General features: G+C 45.2%; 1 protein-coding gene across 3 annotated transcripts in view; it reads right to left on the reverse strand.

Annotated features, from left to right (window-relative positions):
- Nucleotides 1-17,574, reverse strand: part of LOC138580590 (protein-glutamine gamma-glutamyltransferase E-like) — a 551,664-nt gene that overhangs the window by 116,557 nt on the left and 417,533 nt on the right. For all 3 annotated transcript variants that reach the window (XM_069651249.1, XM_069651251.1, XM_069651250.1), the window contains 3 exons: nucleotides 12,036-12,145; nucleotides 10,084-10,326; nucleotides 3,821-4,201 (listed from right to left, as the gene is read on the reverse strand). In XM_069651249.1, the coding sequence (XP_069507350.1) occupies nucleotides 3,821-4,201; nucleotides 10,084-10,326; nucleotides 12,036-12,145 (734 nt within the window). The remainder of the gene's footprint in view (nucleotides 1-3,820; nucleotides 4,202-10,083; nucleotides 10,327-12,035; nucleotides 12,146-17,574) is intronic.

Genomic DNA, 17,574 nt, shown 5'->3' on the forward strand with positions numbered 1-17,574 from the left:
CGTTCTACTTCCGTCAATTGTATTCATTTGATGAGTGCCAAAACTGCATATTCCACTAGGCTATTGATGAAGACTTGAAAGAACAGGAATGATACATGGTGTTCCTTTAGAGATGGGATCATCTTGTAACCCTAGTGGTGTAGATATAGTGAGCAGAAAGGAGTGAAAAGGCAGAGGAATGTGGTGAAGGCAGGTGGCAGGGGTTAAGGATGCATGGTGATGGAAAGTGACTTACCTAGGAGCCATGCCCCCCCGCCCATCTCCAACTCTATTAACCTTGGGAGCATCATGTAGCACAAGGCCATGACATCACCAAATGACCCACATAACTAGGTGCAGCAATGTGTGATATCTGGTTGGCATCTCATATCCTTTGTATATTAAGGGTAATCTGCTGCGTCGTCCAGTTCCTGTTGACCAATGTCATTTGTATTCAGTTACATGCACCAAAAGCAAATGAGCAAGCCTGTAATGTTTACCATTACCCCTTGCCCCCAAATCATCCAGAGGTTCTTTTGAAAGGGGTGACCGTAACAATTTGTCATGTGACATCATTAATCTGACAGTGACTGACCATGAAATTACTGAACAGCTTTTGACTATTGAATTTAGATCCCTCACACCACCAGGTACAGGAATCCATTTTGTGGTTATCTACAGAGACACCCCTAAGTCGACTTGCTAGAGCCACACAGTAAGGTTCCTAGGCCTTTCATTAAGGCTTAAACTAATCAGAATGTGGTGGTCCCACAGGTATTGTTCAGGGCTTGGACAAAGATGACCGATCAAAGATGCCTTGCATGTCATTCTAAGATGGATTTCATCCAGCTATCCCTGATGGGGACCTGTCCCCATGATTGGAGATACTTACTTGGAATGTAAGCCTATGATGAATCAGATTTTGTGTGTTATGCAATCCTGGCGAGTAAAGTCTTGAGAGGGCTGCTAAGTGGGATCCCAATGACATGGTTCTGAACCTCTCACAGTGCTGTTTTATGCAATTATTACTGATAGTCCTAACCTAAGTTGTGATGCCCCCTGGAAAGTCTCTAAACTCGTTTAACATATATACAAGATTATCATTTTGCAAGTAGTCTTGTTTTTCATTGGCCTTGCTGGAAAAAATGTTTTAGACTAGTGGAGCAGGAAAAAATAGTTTAGACTAGCAGATGATCTCCATAATCAGGACAGTAGTTCTATCAAGATCGTAGATGGTGACTTTAACTCCCAGTTTGAGCCCTTGAATGACCCGTAGGAATTTGAGAAGATGAGGGTGCGGCTTGGGGCTTTGCACACTGCAGCCTCTCCCCTCATTGCACCTTATTCCCAGTACGGTTGCACAGTGTCTTGGAAGTTCTCATTTTGAAACCTGGCCAGATCATTAACAAATCAGGGCAAAAAATCGGACCATTTGGTCTCTGTATTAATTGACCTCCTGCAGGAAACAAAGTTATTCCTAGTATACAATGTGAGTAATACTCCACCAGTTTAATGCTACAGGAAGAAATGTGCTGCATGCTATCAAATCGTGAGAGTGTTAGGAATGCTGCAGTTCTGAGTAGTAATAATGGCTGCACTTTAAAATGGGAACATTTGGATCTAGAACTTTTCTTGCCCACGGTTCAGAGTTTTATTTTACCTCTTCTGCAGCCTCTTACGTCAAACTATTGGCCCAAAACCTCTTGTGGATTATGTTCTGATGGCAATCTAATAAAGCTGATTAAACCTCTAGTCACTTGTTGTGGTGCCCAGATTTAAAAAACGAGTGTGGAGGCGGGACCCTCTTAGTTTGACGTGGAATTTCAGGAAGCTAAATGTGCCCTTTTGGAGGCTATTAGAGTTCCTCTATTGGTAATATCCAGAGGGTCATGGACATCAGGACAAACTATACAGTGTTAATCAGGAAAGAAAGCATCTCAGGAAAGCTGTGAATGACAAGACTCAATCTGCTTTTTGGAAAATCATGGCCCAAGGCTCCACCATACATTTTTGCGTCCTAAGATGACAATTACTAAATCCAGAAAGTGTGATTACTTTAAAGGGTATATCAACATGATTGTGAAGAGGTGAATATAGCCACTGAAAAGTTTGTTTCGAGCCCATTAGATTCCAAAGACTGGTTGATTTTTATGGTTGCCCATGAATTAACCGAATAAAACAAAGAAAATTGGAGAAATGACCAAACCTTTGGGCCGAAAAAACAAAATTCCTACTTGCTTTTTGCACTTTTTTTGGAAAATGCAGGGGGAGACCCCCACACCACCCTTAACCCCATACCTTAACTAATACCCTTACCCCACCCCACACCTATATTTTACAAAAAATGTACCAAAAAATCGAAAAAAACAGCCAAAGAAATTCTGTTATGTCTTCCTTTTTTTTTTTTTTACAGAAGTGCATTTAACTTAGTTTTGTACTCACAAAAGAATGGAAAGGCTCCAGGATCTGATTCCCTCCCATTGATGCATTCAAATCTGAGCCCCCACGTACATGGGTACCAGCTCTAACTAGGTTCTTTAATGAAATCATTAGGGATAATTACCCCCCTAGATCATGGAGACGGAAATTGTACCTTTATTTGAAAGAAAGGGATTGTAAGGACCATGGCAACTACCAACAATTCTCCCAGATCAATTCTTTGTGGACGGTCTATGGAAATGTCTGAGGGAGCGGGCCACAGAGGATCATTTCAGAAGGCAAGTTTAAGCTGAGCTCAGGAAAGACACAGGAACAGAATATCAGGTGTTTCATCCTTTGTTAATATTTCAGAAGTACATGGCAAAGTGGAGTTGCTGTTTTCACATTTTATAGATCTCAAAGCTCCTTTCAATGGAGTAAAGCACCCACTGCTAAGGGACACCGAAAGCAATCTCACTGTGTAACCCTAACTTTTGAGGGCGATTATTTTGCTTGACATAGAGAGCAGGGAAACAGTGAGATCAGGACCCACTTCCTGGGCAGTACAGACGCCCAGCAAGCCTTTGTTTAGGCTCCCATGTTATTTTCCATTTTTATTAACAATCTTGCTACTTCAATCCTTTCCTTTCCTGCAGCGGTTCCATCCCTGAGCGGACAAGTAAAATCTATTTTCTTTTTTGGGGTTCTATTTGGGGAAGATGCTGGGATTCATTACGAGTATGGCGGTGTGGGAAAAAATCGGTGGTAACGGAATTACCGCCACCTTTCCCACATCGCCATGCTAAGAGTTTGGCCCAGGAGTGGATGATTTACCTCCAGCATCCTTCCACTTTCTGCTGCAAAATCAGCAGAATTACCACCGCGGAATTTTCACCCGAGGTAATTCCGCCAAAATAACAATAGTATTGCTTCTTGAAAAATCATGTTAAGCGATCTCAGCTAATCTGCAAGTCATGGAATAGAAATGCATGTGATATCACAGAAACTGTGTGCAAGTGCAATTAGCACTAGGGGAATAATTACCCTAGTGCAAAAAATATATTGGGGTTCATGCTTATGGTGGCGTAGCGTGAAATGCATGTGTAAAATGTATGCATACACATTTTAAGCAGGCCATATATGTTCATCTATGTTTATTGTTATTGTTGTTATTGTTATTTTGCATTTATATAGCGCCTTATATACCATTGTTATGGTCTGAAGGCGCTGGTAGGTTGAACGCCCTTGGGAACCGAAGTTCGGGTCAGTAGAGAGAGTGAAGAGAGTCAAAAGGTGTCAAAAGGTGCGTGTGCGCACTGATGGAGAGGAGGCACGGATGTGGAACCTGATTAATAAATCTGCATTTTTCACATTTTGACACACCCAATGTAGGATTTACACCATGCAACCATTTCAAACTTACCACCGTGGGGTTTCAGAGTAATAGATTTGGAGTCTCTCCATATGTCAGCGGTCGGTTGCCCTGTATACTTGACAGTCGAAGAGCTGAAGTTCACGTTAATAGTCTTGCCGCTGGCAGTCAGATTCTTGAGAATAAGTGAAAGGTTGATATCTTCACTAACCATAGGACGCTCAGGCAGCTTGAACTTCCCAGATATGAGTGGCTTCTTGGGTTTACTTCTGGCCGTGGTGTCATCCTCCGAATCACTGTCCAGAATCCTTCGAGTGGCTCGTGCCCACGACCTCGCAATGGTTTTCTTACCACGGTCTCGCTTCCCCAATACACCCATCTTTATTAACTTCTGACGAGCCTTTTGAAATACTGCTCTTTCTTCTTCAGACCCTGATTATTCAAAGAAATGAAATAGTACAGGTCAGATGAGTGTGTTGGAAGTGTCAACCTGTTATGTTTGTGTTTAGTTCGCATCCCTGCTGCAACAGGTGTGGAAGCAATGCGAACATTAACATAACTATTTCATAATAGTAATCATATAAATAACATTCATGCTGTTGGCCCCCAGAAATATTATTATTCGATCTTGGAGACTTCTCGTGACATGCTGTACATCCTAAAGTCATGCTCAGTTAAAGAAAGGCGCTGCTAGGTATGGGACCACTGCGGTGGGCTCCAAGTAGGGTGGACTGCTAACACTTTCGATCATGCAGACATGAATGTTCCCCTTTTGGACCGATGTAGCCACAGGAAGTAAAAGTTTCACTTTCAGCAAATACGGAGGAAGCAGCTTCAGCTTCGATGGAGAGCCAGCAGGGAGGTTCAACCAGCCAACTGAGTTTTGAGTGTGACATCAATACCGTTTCAAATTGAAATCCACTTAAATGTGTTTTGAAACTAGCAATCCCTGTACACAGACACAGTCAATATTGATACCCATTCCTGTAGTCTTGCAATATTGGAACTGAAACTTACATTTGTTTATTATGGCCCTGTTTGTGACAGCATTGTCCACAGCATGTGATGCAATGTGAGGGGGAGGGGCCTCTTGGAGACGGGTGCTGACCTAAGCCAGGGGTAGATGAGAGTTCCCTAGGAGAAACCAATAAGGCTGGGAAAACTTCTTCAAATGTGTCCCATGCATATTTAAAACTGAAGCAAAAGTTGCGTTTCCTGCAAAAATGTGCAGGCCATATTTATTTATTTTTTAAGCAGGCCAGAGCTTCAGGACTCTCACATCGCGGGGTGAGATAAGAGGTGAGTGAGGTTTGAGGGTCAGGGATCCTATGCGGACCCTGCACCAGCAGAGCACTAGGCATGGCTTTGGCGGGCATTGGGACCGGCAAGGGCCGCAACTCTGAAGGTAGAAGTCACAGGAACTAAGCCTGGGTGTGGGCAGGCAGGAAATAGGATGTAGCACTAACAAGGAAGGAGCATAAGCAGCAATAGGCAGCATACCCATTGTAAAGGTCCATCCCCAATAAAAATGCAGGCGTTAACCCAATAGCTTAAAAGATACCCCATGACAAAGGAAATGGAGTTGTTATTTCACAGCTTCAGTGAAGGTTTTAGATTACCCTACACAGGCCCAGGGTACACAAGACTGCCAGATTCTTGAAGTCTGCTACGGACTTGCCCGAGGTGGTAGCTGACAAAATGGAGGAAGCGAGACTATTGGGCAGCATTGGGGCTACCTCAGCATCACGCCCCTAGACCATTTCATCGTATCCCCCTTGAGGGTGGTCCCAAGAAAGAAAAGGGAATTTACAGGCTGATTCATCACATATCTTACCCCAAGGGGTACTCAGTGAATTACTTGTTGGACAAGGTGCAATGCTCAGTGTCTTATACCTCATTTGATGAAGCAATAGAACTGGTGAGGAGAGCAGGAAAGGGTGCACTCCTCGCTAAAGCAGACATTGAATATGCATTCAGACACCACCGGGACATTTTCCACCTGTTAGGGTTTCAGTTCAATGACAATTGAATTACGACAGATGTAGGCCCATGGGCTGTTCCTTCTAATGCTCATACTTTGAAACATTCAGCTGTTTCCTAGAATGAGTGGTAGGTGAGACCCATCCAACCAGGAGCATGATCCATTACCTGGACGATTTCTTCTTTGTGGGTAGAATCAACACCGATGAGCGATGGCAGCGTTCATTTCAACAGCAGCGACACTGAGTGTACCCCTTGCGCCTGACAAAACCCAAGGCCCCCTGGATTCCTTACTTTCTTAGGCATTGAAATAGACACTTCCCAGGGAATATGCAGGGTACCATCAAAGTAGAGGGCCTCACCCTGGATATAGGTTTAGTCCTCAAGAAAGAATAGGCCATGCTATGGACAATAATGGGACTCCTAGGGAAACTTAATTTCATGGCCCGCGTCATATTCGCAGGCTGCTTGTTGGCCAGGAGACTGGCCAGGGCCACCACCGGTGTAGCAGAGAAGCACCATTTCATCCCCTGAGGCCTGACCTAAAGAAAGACCTGTGTGTCTGGTTGGACCTCCTCACCCAGTTCAACGGAACCCTACTTTGGCAATCGTTGTGGGCCACCAACAATGACCTGCAACCTTTCACCACTGCCACTGGAGCCACCGGTTTTGGTGTGATCCTTGTGCCAGCATGGTGTGCTGCACCATGGCCCGAGGCATGGCACAGACAGGGCTGTACCAGCAATGTAATGGTTTTAGAGTTGTTCCCTATTATAGTGCCTTACAACTGTGGTCCAAGTCATTCACAAACAGGAAGGAATTATTCTGGTCTGACATGTGCGTTGTGCAGTCCAACAACTCCCAGTCACCCAGCTACCATACAGTGCTAGGCCTCCTGTGGCAGGTGGTGAAGTTCTGTCTTTACAACAATGTGGTCTTTAGAGCAAGAAATATTGCAGGGATCAAGAATATAGCAGCTGATGGCCTTTCTAGATTGCGGGTATCGAGATTTTGTGCCGGATGGCCACAAGCGGACCTGGGGATGACTCTGTTCATGAGTGAACTGTGGAGCCTTGTGTTGTGGACTCGAGAATCCGGACATTGGTGGAGATATCACTCACCCCGTGGACGAGGATCCATTACCAAATGAACTATGGTACATTCAGAGCACTCACACCCTTAACAGGCAGATGCAAGGCTGTGAATTCATTTGAACAAATCCAGGAATTTGTATTATGGGCAAAAGATCAAGGAAAGTCTAAATCATGTGTCTCAACCCACTTAGCAGCAGTGGCGTTCTACACAAAACTGGTAGGGGGGTAGACCACACAAGGGACTTACTCATCAAGGAAGCGCTGAAAGGTTGGGCCAGGTCTGAACTACAGTCAACGGACCACAGGTCCCCCATAGACTTTGGCACATTGAATTTTATTTCCAGCCTCCAGAGGGTTTGCATCTCCGCTTTTGAGACGCTGCTGTTCAACGCAGTCTTCGCATCTGCCTTTTTTGCTGCTCTAAGGGTTATCAAGCTTTGTGCCAAATACAAATGGGGGGACAGCAGCCAGAGGGCACCCATGCCAGCATCACCGCCAGGCGGTTCTAGGCGGACCAGCAGGGGAAGGGTAAAACGTTGCATTTGGATCCCCTAGGAGATCACAGGTACTGCCCCGTAGCAATGTTAGCTCGGTTCATAAAAATCAGATCCTTAGGTCCGGTCTACTTCTTTACAGACAGAGACAGATCACCCCTGTCTCTCTTCCACTTCTGGAAAGTACTTGCTGCATCCCTGTCAGCAGCAGGCCTGGAAGCGGGGACTAGCTCCACACTCCTTTAGAATAGGTGCTGCCACAAGAGCCTTCAGCGAAGGTCTTCCTGCACAGGGCATACAAACGATTGGTTGTTGGGCCTATGACAGATACAAATCTTATGTACGTCCCAGCTATGCAAGAACACCCACTTCACCATGAACAGTGAGCAGGGCTTCTCGGCACCCGGGAGTGGCAATTACATTAGCATAGGCACTGTAGCATTAGTAATTAGCTTAGAGAAGATTTTGGTGTGCAAAGTATAGATTATGTGTGAAAAATATAGACGATGCCATGCGTCCTTGGTTCGTACTGTCCTTGTGGAAAATGCACCATGTTTTGTATCAATAAATGATTGGTTTGCTTTGACTGAATTGTACCATCTCCATTTTTCCACACAGAGCACCCGCGTCTGGGTAATTGGACACTCTTACATAGTTAGAGTAGCGCGTCATTCCAGAGAAGGATGCATGGGTCGCAAGGGCGGGCACCGCCATCACGTGGGCAGGAGCACCGGGTATGAAGTGAGACGCATTGTTGGGATGTCAACACAAGGCTGACATGAGACCCGGCACCAAGGGAGCCAGGTCGTACATGGCAGTGGAAGCCTCAGTGCGGCGACTAAATGTGGCATTAGAGAAATACACCAGGAGCCTGGGTCTTGACTTCATCAGGTATTCTTCTATACATTTACGGGGGCCCGATAATTACCTGCGCGATGGGGTACATCTTTCAGAATCAGGCAACGCCTTGCTTCTGGTCAACAGACGTGGGGCTTTGATGAGCGTGGATTGTTATTATGTATGGGAACACGGCCGGGGGGGGACTCTCAGTCAACAATTGGCTTCCTTGGCAGAGTTATAGGGTTATTGCTACATAAGAAGCAGCCACCGCAACAAAATAAGAGGTGTTGCACCCACATACCCTGGGGCAAAGCCATGACCGCTGGCCTCAGGATGAATGCGACTGCACCCGATCACCAGAAGAGAGGGAAGTCTAAGTACTGACTGAAAATGGGGCAGACCAGGTCATCAAACATATAGTTACCCTGTAAATAATCTATTCGGAAGTTACATGTTCTCCCGGAACAATTTTGCCTGGAAGTGAACCTTTCACCCAGAAGTAATACATTAATTGTCAGTGCTGATAATCAGCAATCATTTGTAATCTAAATCATTATTGCTGATTGTGTCTTGATCACCTGCAAACTAACTCTGAGTAAGTTAATAAAACCTGCAGCCTTTTTATCCCAACTCCTGCTGTCATGTCTCTCTGTTATTGCCATGAGGGGGTGGGGACGAATACTCTGGGTTATAACTGTTATGTGCAGGCTATTTTTTTAGGGTACAAAGCAGTCCGCTATCACCTCCTAAAGACAGCCCTTTACAACACCACGGCCCAGCATTCCCTCCCTCCCCCCAGCTACAGCATCCAAAGAATCACCTCTATTTCTGTTTCTACAACAAGAGCACTAGAAATGTAAACATATTGACATGCTCCACTGATCTACAGAACACTCCCCTCACGGGGCCCTAATTTTTTACTATCCCTTCACTTAAAACATTCGTGAAGTTCGAGAAGTTTTCAGGAACAAAAAGAAATGGGCGAATCAGCAAATCGCTGTCAGAGGCACTATCAGCCTCTTTGACCATAACACTGTGGCAGTAAGACCCGAGGCGGCGGGCCAATACCACCCCAGGTAATGCCCCCGGGGCCCTAAAGAAGCCCCAGGGGCATTACCGTGGGCGGTATTGGCCCGCCGCCGAGGGTCTTATAGCCATTAGTGCACCGGCCCGTTAGACCGGGGTACTAATGCCATTTTTTTCTGCCGCATTTCGAAACAGCAAAAAAAAAAAAAGTGAAAAAGAATGGCCGCCGGGAAAGGGAAAACGTAGTCCGTTTTCCCTTTCCATGGCGGCCATCGGGAGTGGACGTGCTGGGAACAGAAGTGTAAGAAGGTAAGTGGGTTTGGGAGGGCGGTGAAGGGGGGGGTGGAGGAAAAAAAAAACGTACCCGAGTTCCCAGCGCGGGACAAAGGCAGCCTCCAGCCATGGGGAGGCTCGGAGCGGCGATTGCCCCGTTTCGAGCCTCCTCATTGGCTAAGGGGCTGCCACGCACCTCACCAGGAACAGATTACCCGGCATGTGCTGGACGCACTAATGTACACGGGAATACCGTGTGGTATGGCTCGGAAAAGAGCCAATCCACACGTAGTATTCCCGGTGTACAGCGCACGCTGGGTAATAATGGGTAACAATACCTAGAACATGATGTAACACAACTTAAAAGCAGCAGATGATTCTACCGATATATTCTAATATGTTCATAATATCAGGTTACTTTCATAATAAGTATTATGCATGTAAAATCTAATATAGGATTCTACTATTAAAGTTAGTGAGTTGTATAAGTGTCTCAGCAAAGACAGAACACAAGTGTGAAATACTGAAAGATGAACAGGATTCAGCCCACATCACTAATGCAGTGGTGTTTTTCTGAGCCAAGTGTGCACGAGGGATTGGGCCTCACCTTCTGGATATTTGTACGAGCTGGTGATGTCAACGCGTTCATCGCTGCCCAGCGCCTTGGTACTGATTTTCTGCCCGATAGACTTGGTGTCAGTGTAAACCTGCTCTGCTAAATCGTCGTCGTAAAGAATCCACGTGACACGGTCAGCGTTCACCTCCGCAAACACAAATGGGACATCGTAGTCCAGTTCCACGTCGCCTTGCTTGACGGCATTGACGGAGGCGGGGCCACAGCGATAGATGCCTACACAAGTGAGAGTTACAGGCATTCAATGACTGTGCTCGAGGCGCATTTCGGGTCAGGATTATCTGAGTGGCTTTTTGTAAAAGAAATGTTTACATTTTATTTAATAGCACCATAAAAGTGATGTTCATTAAAAATAAATTCTAAGTAAAGCAAATGCCAGCAGAAAGACGATTTACAATAACAGTACATCAGAGAAATGTGCAGCACAGCACTGAAGTAGGGATAAAAAGCAGTGACATGGTTTTGAAGATGTGTGTTCTAGATTGATATAAGAAAAATGTGATGACTCTAACGTGTGATTGTTTTTGGTGGGACTGATCGGGCAATTTTATTTATATTTCTCAAACAATTTCACAAATCTACGAAGGGAACTGAACCAGAAACAAGTATTAGGGAGATTGAGAAAATATGAAATAGTGCCCGAGAAATGGGAGTTGTAGACCTTTTTTTATGTTGCTGCTCACTCATCACTTCTAAGCTCCTCTTATAATTTCATACATGCCAACCCTCCCGATTTAGTCGGGAGACTTCTGATTTTCCAGTAAAAGATATTGCCATTTTTTACTTTCTCCCTCCTAAAATATTTCAATCCCCAGTACAGTCCTATGGCAAAATTACTCTCTCCCGATTTCTTTGGCAAGATCTCCCTCCCAGGTGCTGCAGAATGTTGGCATGTATGTAATTTAGACGGTGAATTTAGGGCTCGTGAATCATGCTTGAGGGCCGCCAAAATGAAGTCAAACCAGTTCCTGGTGGTCTCTTAAGACTACTGCTCAGACAACACTGGGTGCTCCACTCTTTTTGTCAGTGATGTGACAATTGTAATGGAGGTTTTAAGCGAAAGGGCCTAGACACAGGACGGTACATAACAAATCTTTCTAAATTTGTGTATTCCTTCCAAAAACGTCTCTACCTTTTCTAAGGTCTCGTTACAATTAAATGCTGTTTAAACACAAACTTGCAGCTGCAAAATGAAAGTTTAAAAGGGAGGGTTATTGTTTGCTGAAAACTAAAGGTTAAATGGACAAAAATAATAGAAAGGCAATAAGCAGGACGGTTTTGTTTCAAGTGATCGCAATGCACCTGTGCAACATTCAAAAAGTGAATGTGTGATACCTCCTGACCCAGTACATACGTGATCAAATCAGGGGCATTTCAGCACATTGAAACGCTCACCCTGAATTCACAAATGGGATGTGTATTGCAATTCCCAGAAAACAAGCACATTCTCCCGTGTCTAGTTTTAATAGGTACAGGTGGGTGCACAATGCATGAGAGTGACATTTCTGACTGTTTCGCTCATTATTTTTAAGTGGGAAAGGTGCAGTTTTTTGTTGCTATTTTCCCACTTACATTTCATCCCCCAAACAGGGTATATAAATAGTTTTCTTGTTTTGACATTTGACAATGAAAAGCTTGTTAAGGCACTGCCACTATGAAAAGCACTCAGCACCCGTGTGGGTTGTGGTAGCCTCTTATACAATAGTGTATGAATGGGGCTGGTTAGCCCTTCTTTTATGTCGGTGCACGGCCCCACAGAAATACATAGCTCACTTTTGAAAATAAGGTGTTCTGATCCTTTCCAAAAATCGGTCATTCAAAGGGCTATTTTTACATCCCGTTTCTTTTTTTCAGAATCGGTTCTAAGGAATCTAACAGTGACTAACAAAGACATATTTGTTCAGGGCTTACCTGTACTTGCTTACCTGTACTTGTCTCCTGTGGAGTGGAATCCAGAACCTGCCAACCACTGTACGATAATTCAGAACCTAGATCATGTCGGAGAAACCAGGATTCATTCCAGACATGGAAATTCCTGCAGGAGGAAAAAAAAACACTTGTAGTTTGCTTGGAAACCAGATCTAAGTATCCCCCACCGTTCTTAATGAATTAAGAGACAGGGCAATGGCCAGTCTGTATTATAAAGACAGTGGTATTCAGAGGGACTATGCATTGCACCAAAGTACACCCTTGGTCAACCCCTCACTGAGAGGACCCCCTTCTCAGCCAATATTTCCTGTGTGAATTGGGCCAATCTTTAGACCACTGCCAATAGCAGCAGGAGGCTCAGGAAGCTCCCGTTACGTCTGCATTTCCAGTGGTAATAGGGAAATTACTATGGGGAAGAGGTGAGATGGGAAGCATGACTACTGGCCAGGGTTACTAGCCTGCTGCATTTATCCCCCAGTACTAAGATTAGGGCACATTCCTCACTGGAAGCAACACCTGTAAGCCCACCACTTTCACATTCACTCTCGCTAAGGTAATGACACAATTATCAGATGGCTGGGTGAAAGAAGCTGGGGCTTCTTCCTGTGGCTGAGGGAGGGAATGGACTTCCCACAGCCGCAGGAGAGCATCCTCCCGGAACAACATTACCAAGTGTCTTTGTCCCAGGGGGAAGAGAAACCTTCTTCACTTCTGTTCTTTTCATGTCTACCATTGATTTGAATTCAGAGGCCACACCTCCAACTGCAAATCTCTGGAAGATACTGACCATCCCGTGGAAAGTCCGTATGCAGCATTCTTATAGTGCTCTCTTACAGCCTTATTTTACATAATGTGTAAACTGCATGCAGGGGACCACCAACATTGTCTCTTATGTGCTGTGTAGTCCCTTGCATGCAATCTTAAATGTTCAGCAGGTGGATCGGACATTGTATGGGTACATTAATAAAATCCAAACTAATGTATTGAAGTAAAACCCAAGGCACTGGAATAGTGTTTTACTGTATTGAAGTACAATGTGTTTTTCCAAGCTGCATACACATGGTGTGGTGCCTGTGAAACACACATTATGTTTCTCTAGACAATTAGCTATTCTCTACAAATGATGTGGACATTACCAAGAACCTTTATTTAATACCAATTACTGAATTGCTAAACATGTGGAAATATACACCAAGAGATTGGTGTGCTGATTCTGCACTTCATGTGAGAAAATGTGTTATGCACATCCAGAAAAACTCTGCTTATATCATTGAAACAAGTTTTAAAACATCTGACAATCAATTCAAGTAATTCATTCAGCCAACATGCACTGTATCCTGTTTCTATTTATATTTGACATTACAGAAATCGTGGTGATCAATCTGTAAATTAAGGCCTGCATGCTTTAATTGCAGTAGAATCAATGTGTGCATTGTAGAATGTTAGGGATTATGCATATATTCGATTTATTTGTATTACAAATAGCCTGGTGTATTGATATGCTTTGCTCAAGCATGTTCTTTAGTGAATCCAATATAAGGCAACTGAAGTTCACGTTATATTGGAAAAAAATTCTTATGAGGCTCTGGCTTGTCACAAGGTATCTATGTGTCAAATACCATTCCTCTCTCCATCATCAAATAAACTCATTAACTTCAACTGCAACAATATATTCACATGCTCAAAACCTGGAAAATAAATGAAAAATATGGCTAAAATACCCTTTGACAAAAACATTTCCATGGTCTTTTTGGCGTGCATATTACTTTATGGATTCCAGATGGTCACATACTGAAAGTCCAGCCTTCCACATACCATGCTTCAAAGGACTTGGCTTCACTTTACTTTTACCTGTTTTACCTGTTGCCATTAAAATATCAACTGCCAAATTCTTAATGGCTGGTTAATTCCCAAGAGACATGAGTCAGCACTTTGTTAGTTAATGATTGCAACTTTGAGCTCTTGTAACAGACAAATATGTACATTTTAAAATGCACATAATGTGGACACCAGATATCTGTAATGATTTGGTCTGTCGGAAAAGCAAACAATGCTTGGGAATCAGGAGAGCAAGCCGCACCAAATGATAAATTATATAATTCTAATAACATTGTCAATGTATATGATACAGGGACATGGTGCAGATGCCTGAATTCATATTTGTTTGGATACTCTGAAAATCCATATGCCAATAATGAGACATGGTCTTTTCAAAGATGATTGGTGAAAATATTAATTGGAGTTCAAAATTGAGCAGAACTGCCCTTGTCACATGTCTAAATATGTCAGACCTATTCATGAGGGGGCTGTCTGCCTCTGTGATTGTCAATGGGCCTCATTACTGTTAAAATGGATTTCTGAACTCGGACCTGGCGGGGCAGGGGTTCAGAAGGCCAGCCTAGTTTCTTGGAACAGGGTAACCTCTGGACAAGCCAGACCAATCAGGGTAGCGATGGCGGTGGTCAAGACTAAGGGCCTCATTACACGGATGGCGGTAATGGTTAACGGTCACCGTTAATGGTAACGGTCACTGTTAACCATTACCGCCTTACTACGAGGTCCCTTAGCGGGTTGGTGCTTTAACGCCTGCTTTTTGCAGGCGTTAAAAACCAACCCGCTAAGGGACCTGGGTGCTAATTACGGCACCGCAAAATTGCGGTGCCGTAATTAGCACCTTCCCCATTCCCATTATGCCCTATGGGGCAAAAATGGGAATGGGGAAGGGCAGTGGTGGAAGGTGGAATTACCGCCCCGCCAACCTTGGAATGGGGCGGTAATTCTCCCTTCCACCAAGGCGGTGCCGGTATTTTACCGGCATGGACAAAGGTGCTAATAGCACCTTGGTCCATGTGCTAATACCGCCATCCGTGTAATGAGGCCCTAAGTCTCAAGAGGGATGAGGGTGACTGACAGACCTCAATGAGCACGCAAAGCAAGGACACTTACAAATTACTCCAGACAGGTGTTATATTAAAAATATAGACACATTTATTACAAGGCCTTTGTAACATCGACCATAGCAAAGAATCACAATAATACTGAAGTAAACCAACACATCACAATCAATACAATATATATACAAGACCGAGGGGTCTAAGGAGTTATGAGCACGGAATATGTAGACCACCTAGATGGGGAGGAAAACAGGCAGTGCAAGTAATCATTAGACCCAGTTCGACATCAGAAATACACCTAACTAGGAGGAAGTCCGAGCCCTACGAAGAGAGGAGCCTTATGCTCAAAAGTACCTGCACGCACTGGTGCCAATGGATTAAATAGGGTCTCTTCAAGGGTCTCAGGCAGATCAGGAAGGTGAATGACGCGATGCAGAACAAGTCCCCACTATTCAAGCAAGGCCTCCACTTGTGGGCAGAGGCAGGGTGAGAGTGCAGGATAGAGTCGCTATTTCGCAACAGTGGTAGAAAAGAAATGGGCTCCTGCGCGAGGGGCCACCGGTTGGGGTATGGACTACTCACCGGTCCCCGACACAGGCAGACCCAGACTTCTCCAGTTCAGTTCACGTTGCTGGTAGGTTCAGCTGCGATGATCAGGATGTCTCGACACCGTGGAGATGCTGTGTAGCAGGATGCAGGGTCAAGGGTGTCCCAAATGCAGCAGACGTGCACAGGTTGTTACCACAGCAGGGCAACACGGCAACCGCGTTTACTCTGGTCCGCGCGCACTCGTCTCACTTCAGACCTGGGAATGCCAAGTGTACGAAATTCGGTGTGAGGGTGCCGTGGAAGCAGAGCAAGCAGTAGACCAAGTTTCGGGGCTTCCCCGAAACGGCGGTGGTGACAGAGCAAAGCGTCCTGCGTAAGCTGGTCAGCCCACTGGTTGGCCCAGGGACACTTCCGAAGAGGCTTACTAGCAGGGTTTGATGAAGGTGCCAGGAATAGTTGATCCCACTATTCCAATGAGTCGAAGCGCCTTCGCAGACCTTCTAGGACAATCAGATGCAGAGGGATCTCGCAGGACGACAGCAGTTCAGGGTGCCAAACCTTCAGCGGGTCACCAGCGGTTCCTCGACTCAGCTTCTTGTTGCATGACACTTGGCTCCTTATCCCTTGTTTGGTGTGAACTCAGGAGATCAACATGGTAGTGAAGTTTTCAGCCTCCTCTTATCCAAAGTTCCCTTCGCGCCAAAACGGAGAGGACCCAATGGGAGATCTGCTCAAAAACACTCACACCATACGTGAACCTATCACGGACCACGGTGGTCCCAGGCATTCAGGACACTCCAGACTCTCTGGCACCCAGGATGTGTATTGGGAACAGACATCCCAGCCCACATCCTGGAGGCATACACACAAGGCATGCAGAAGCCCGCGAAAGCTTTGGGTTTCGCGGGAAAGTGCATGACCAAATAAGGACTGACCCGGGTCAGCTCGACCTGGGGAAGGTGAAGGGGCAAGACGGTCAGAGGACAGGACAAAGAACCTCGTGGTATGGCCATTTTGGAGCCAGGCCACTCATTTGTGCCAAACGCGGTAAGCGCGGATAACATGGCGAAAAAGGGTTCAAAACACAAGAGAAACGATAGCTGCCACCAGTCCTGTCCGTGACACACCTGCACAGTTCATAATAAGTCCAGTGAGAGTTTCTAGGGCCTTTGGAATGACTAGAGACCCAATAGTGTGGTAAAGTAAGTTACAGTGTACTCTTGTTTCATGTTGAACAAAAACTGCAACATGAGGAAAGGACAAAGGGAAACAAAGTCTCCCAGTACTGACTGTCTTAAGGGCATGTCAGTTTCCCCATAAGAATTGAACGAAAGCCCAGAGGAGTGTGGCGGAAGGCTGCGCTTCTCTGGCAAAGACTAGATCAGGGTGTAAAACAGCAGCACAATGTTTGGGGGTTGCCACATGGAGGGAAAATTACATACAATATGAAATCTTTCCTAATACTCGCCCCTCCCAGACTAAGGACAGGGGGAACTAATCCACCCCTAGATGAGTTTCTTGTTCAGGTCGGTTAAACATTCTGGACAACCCATCAGCATTGCTATGTTGGACACCTGGCCTATGCTCAATAGTGAAGTCAAAGCCTTGTAGACTTATGGACCACCTAAGCAACTTTGGATTCTCTCCCTTCATGTTCATTAGCCACATTAAGGGCTTATGGTCAGTTTGCACAGTGAAGTTGGTCCCATAGAGGTAGGGCCTCAGCTTCCATAGGGCCTACACAACAGAGAAACATTATTTCTCTACTGTGGACCATCTGAGCTCTCTGTCCTTAAGCTGGCGACTAATGAAGCCAATAGGGTGTTCCTTACCCTTCTCATCGACTTGTGATAGTACAGCTCCTATCCCAGTGTCAGAGGCATCTGTCTGCACAATAAAAGGTCTTTGGTAATCAGGGGCCCTGAGGACAGGGGCCTGGCACAAGGAGTCATTTAAGCCATTGAAGGCCTTCTCACACTCTTCAGTCCAAGTTACCTTCTTGGGTTTCTTCGGAGTGGTGAGAGCAGTCAGAGGGGCAGCTATGGTACCATAGTCTGCCATGAAATTTCAGTAATACCCTGTGAGTCCCAAG

The sequence above is a fragment of the Ambystoma mexicanum genome, chromosome 3p (assembly GCF_040938575.1).
Source record: "Ambystoma mexicanum isolate Mex_15411 chromosome 3p, UKY_AmexF1_1, whole genome shotgun sequence".
Lineage (NCBI taxonomy): Eukaryota > Metazoa > Chordata > Amphibia > Caudata > Ambystomatidae > Ambystoma > Ambystoma mexicanum.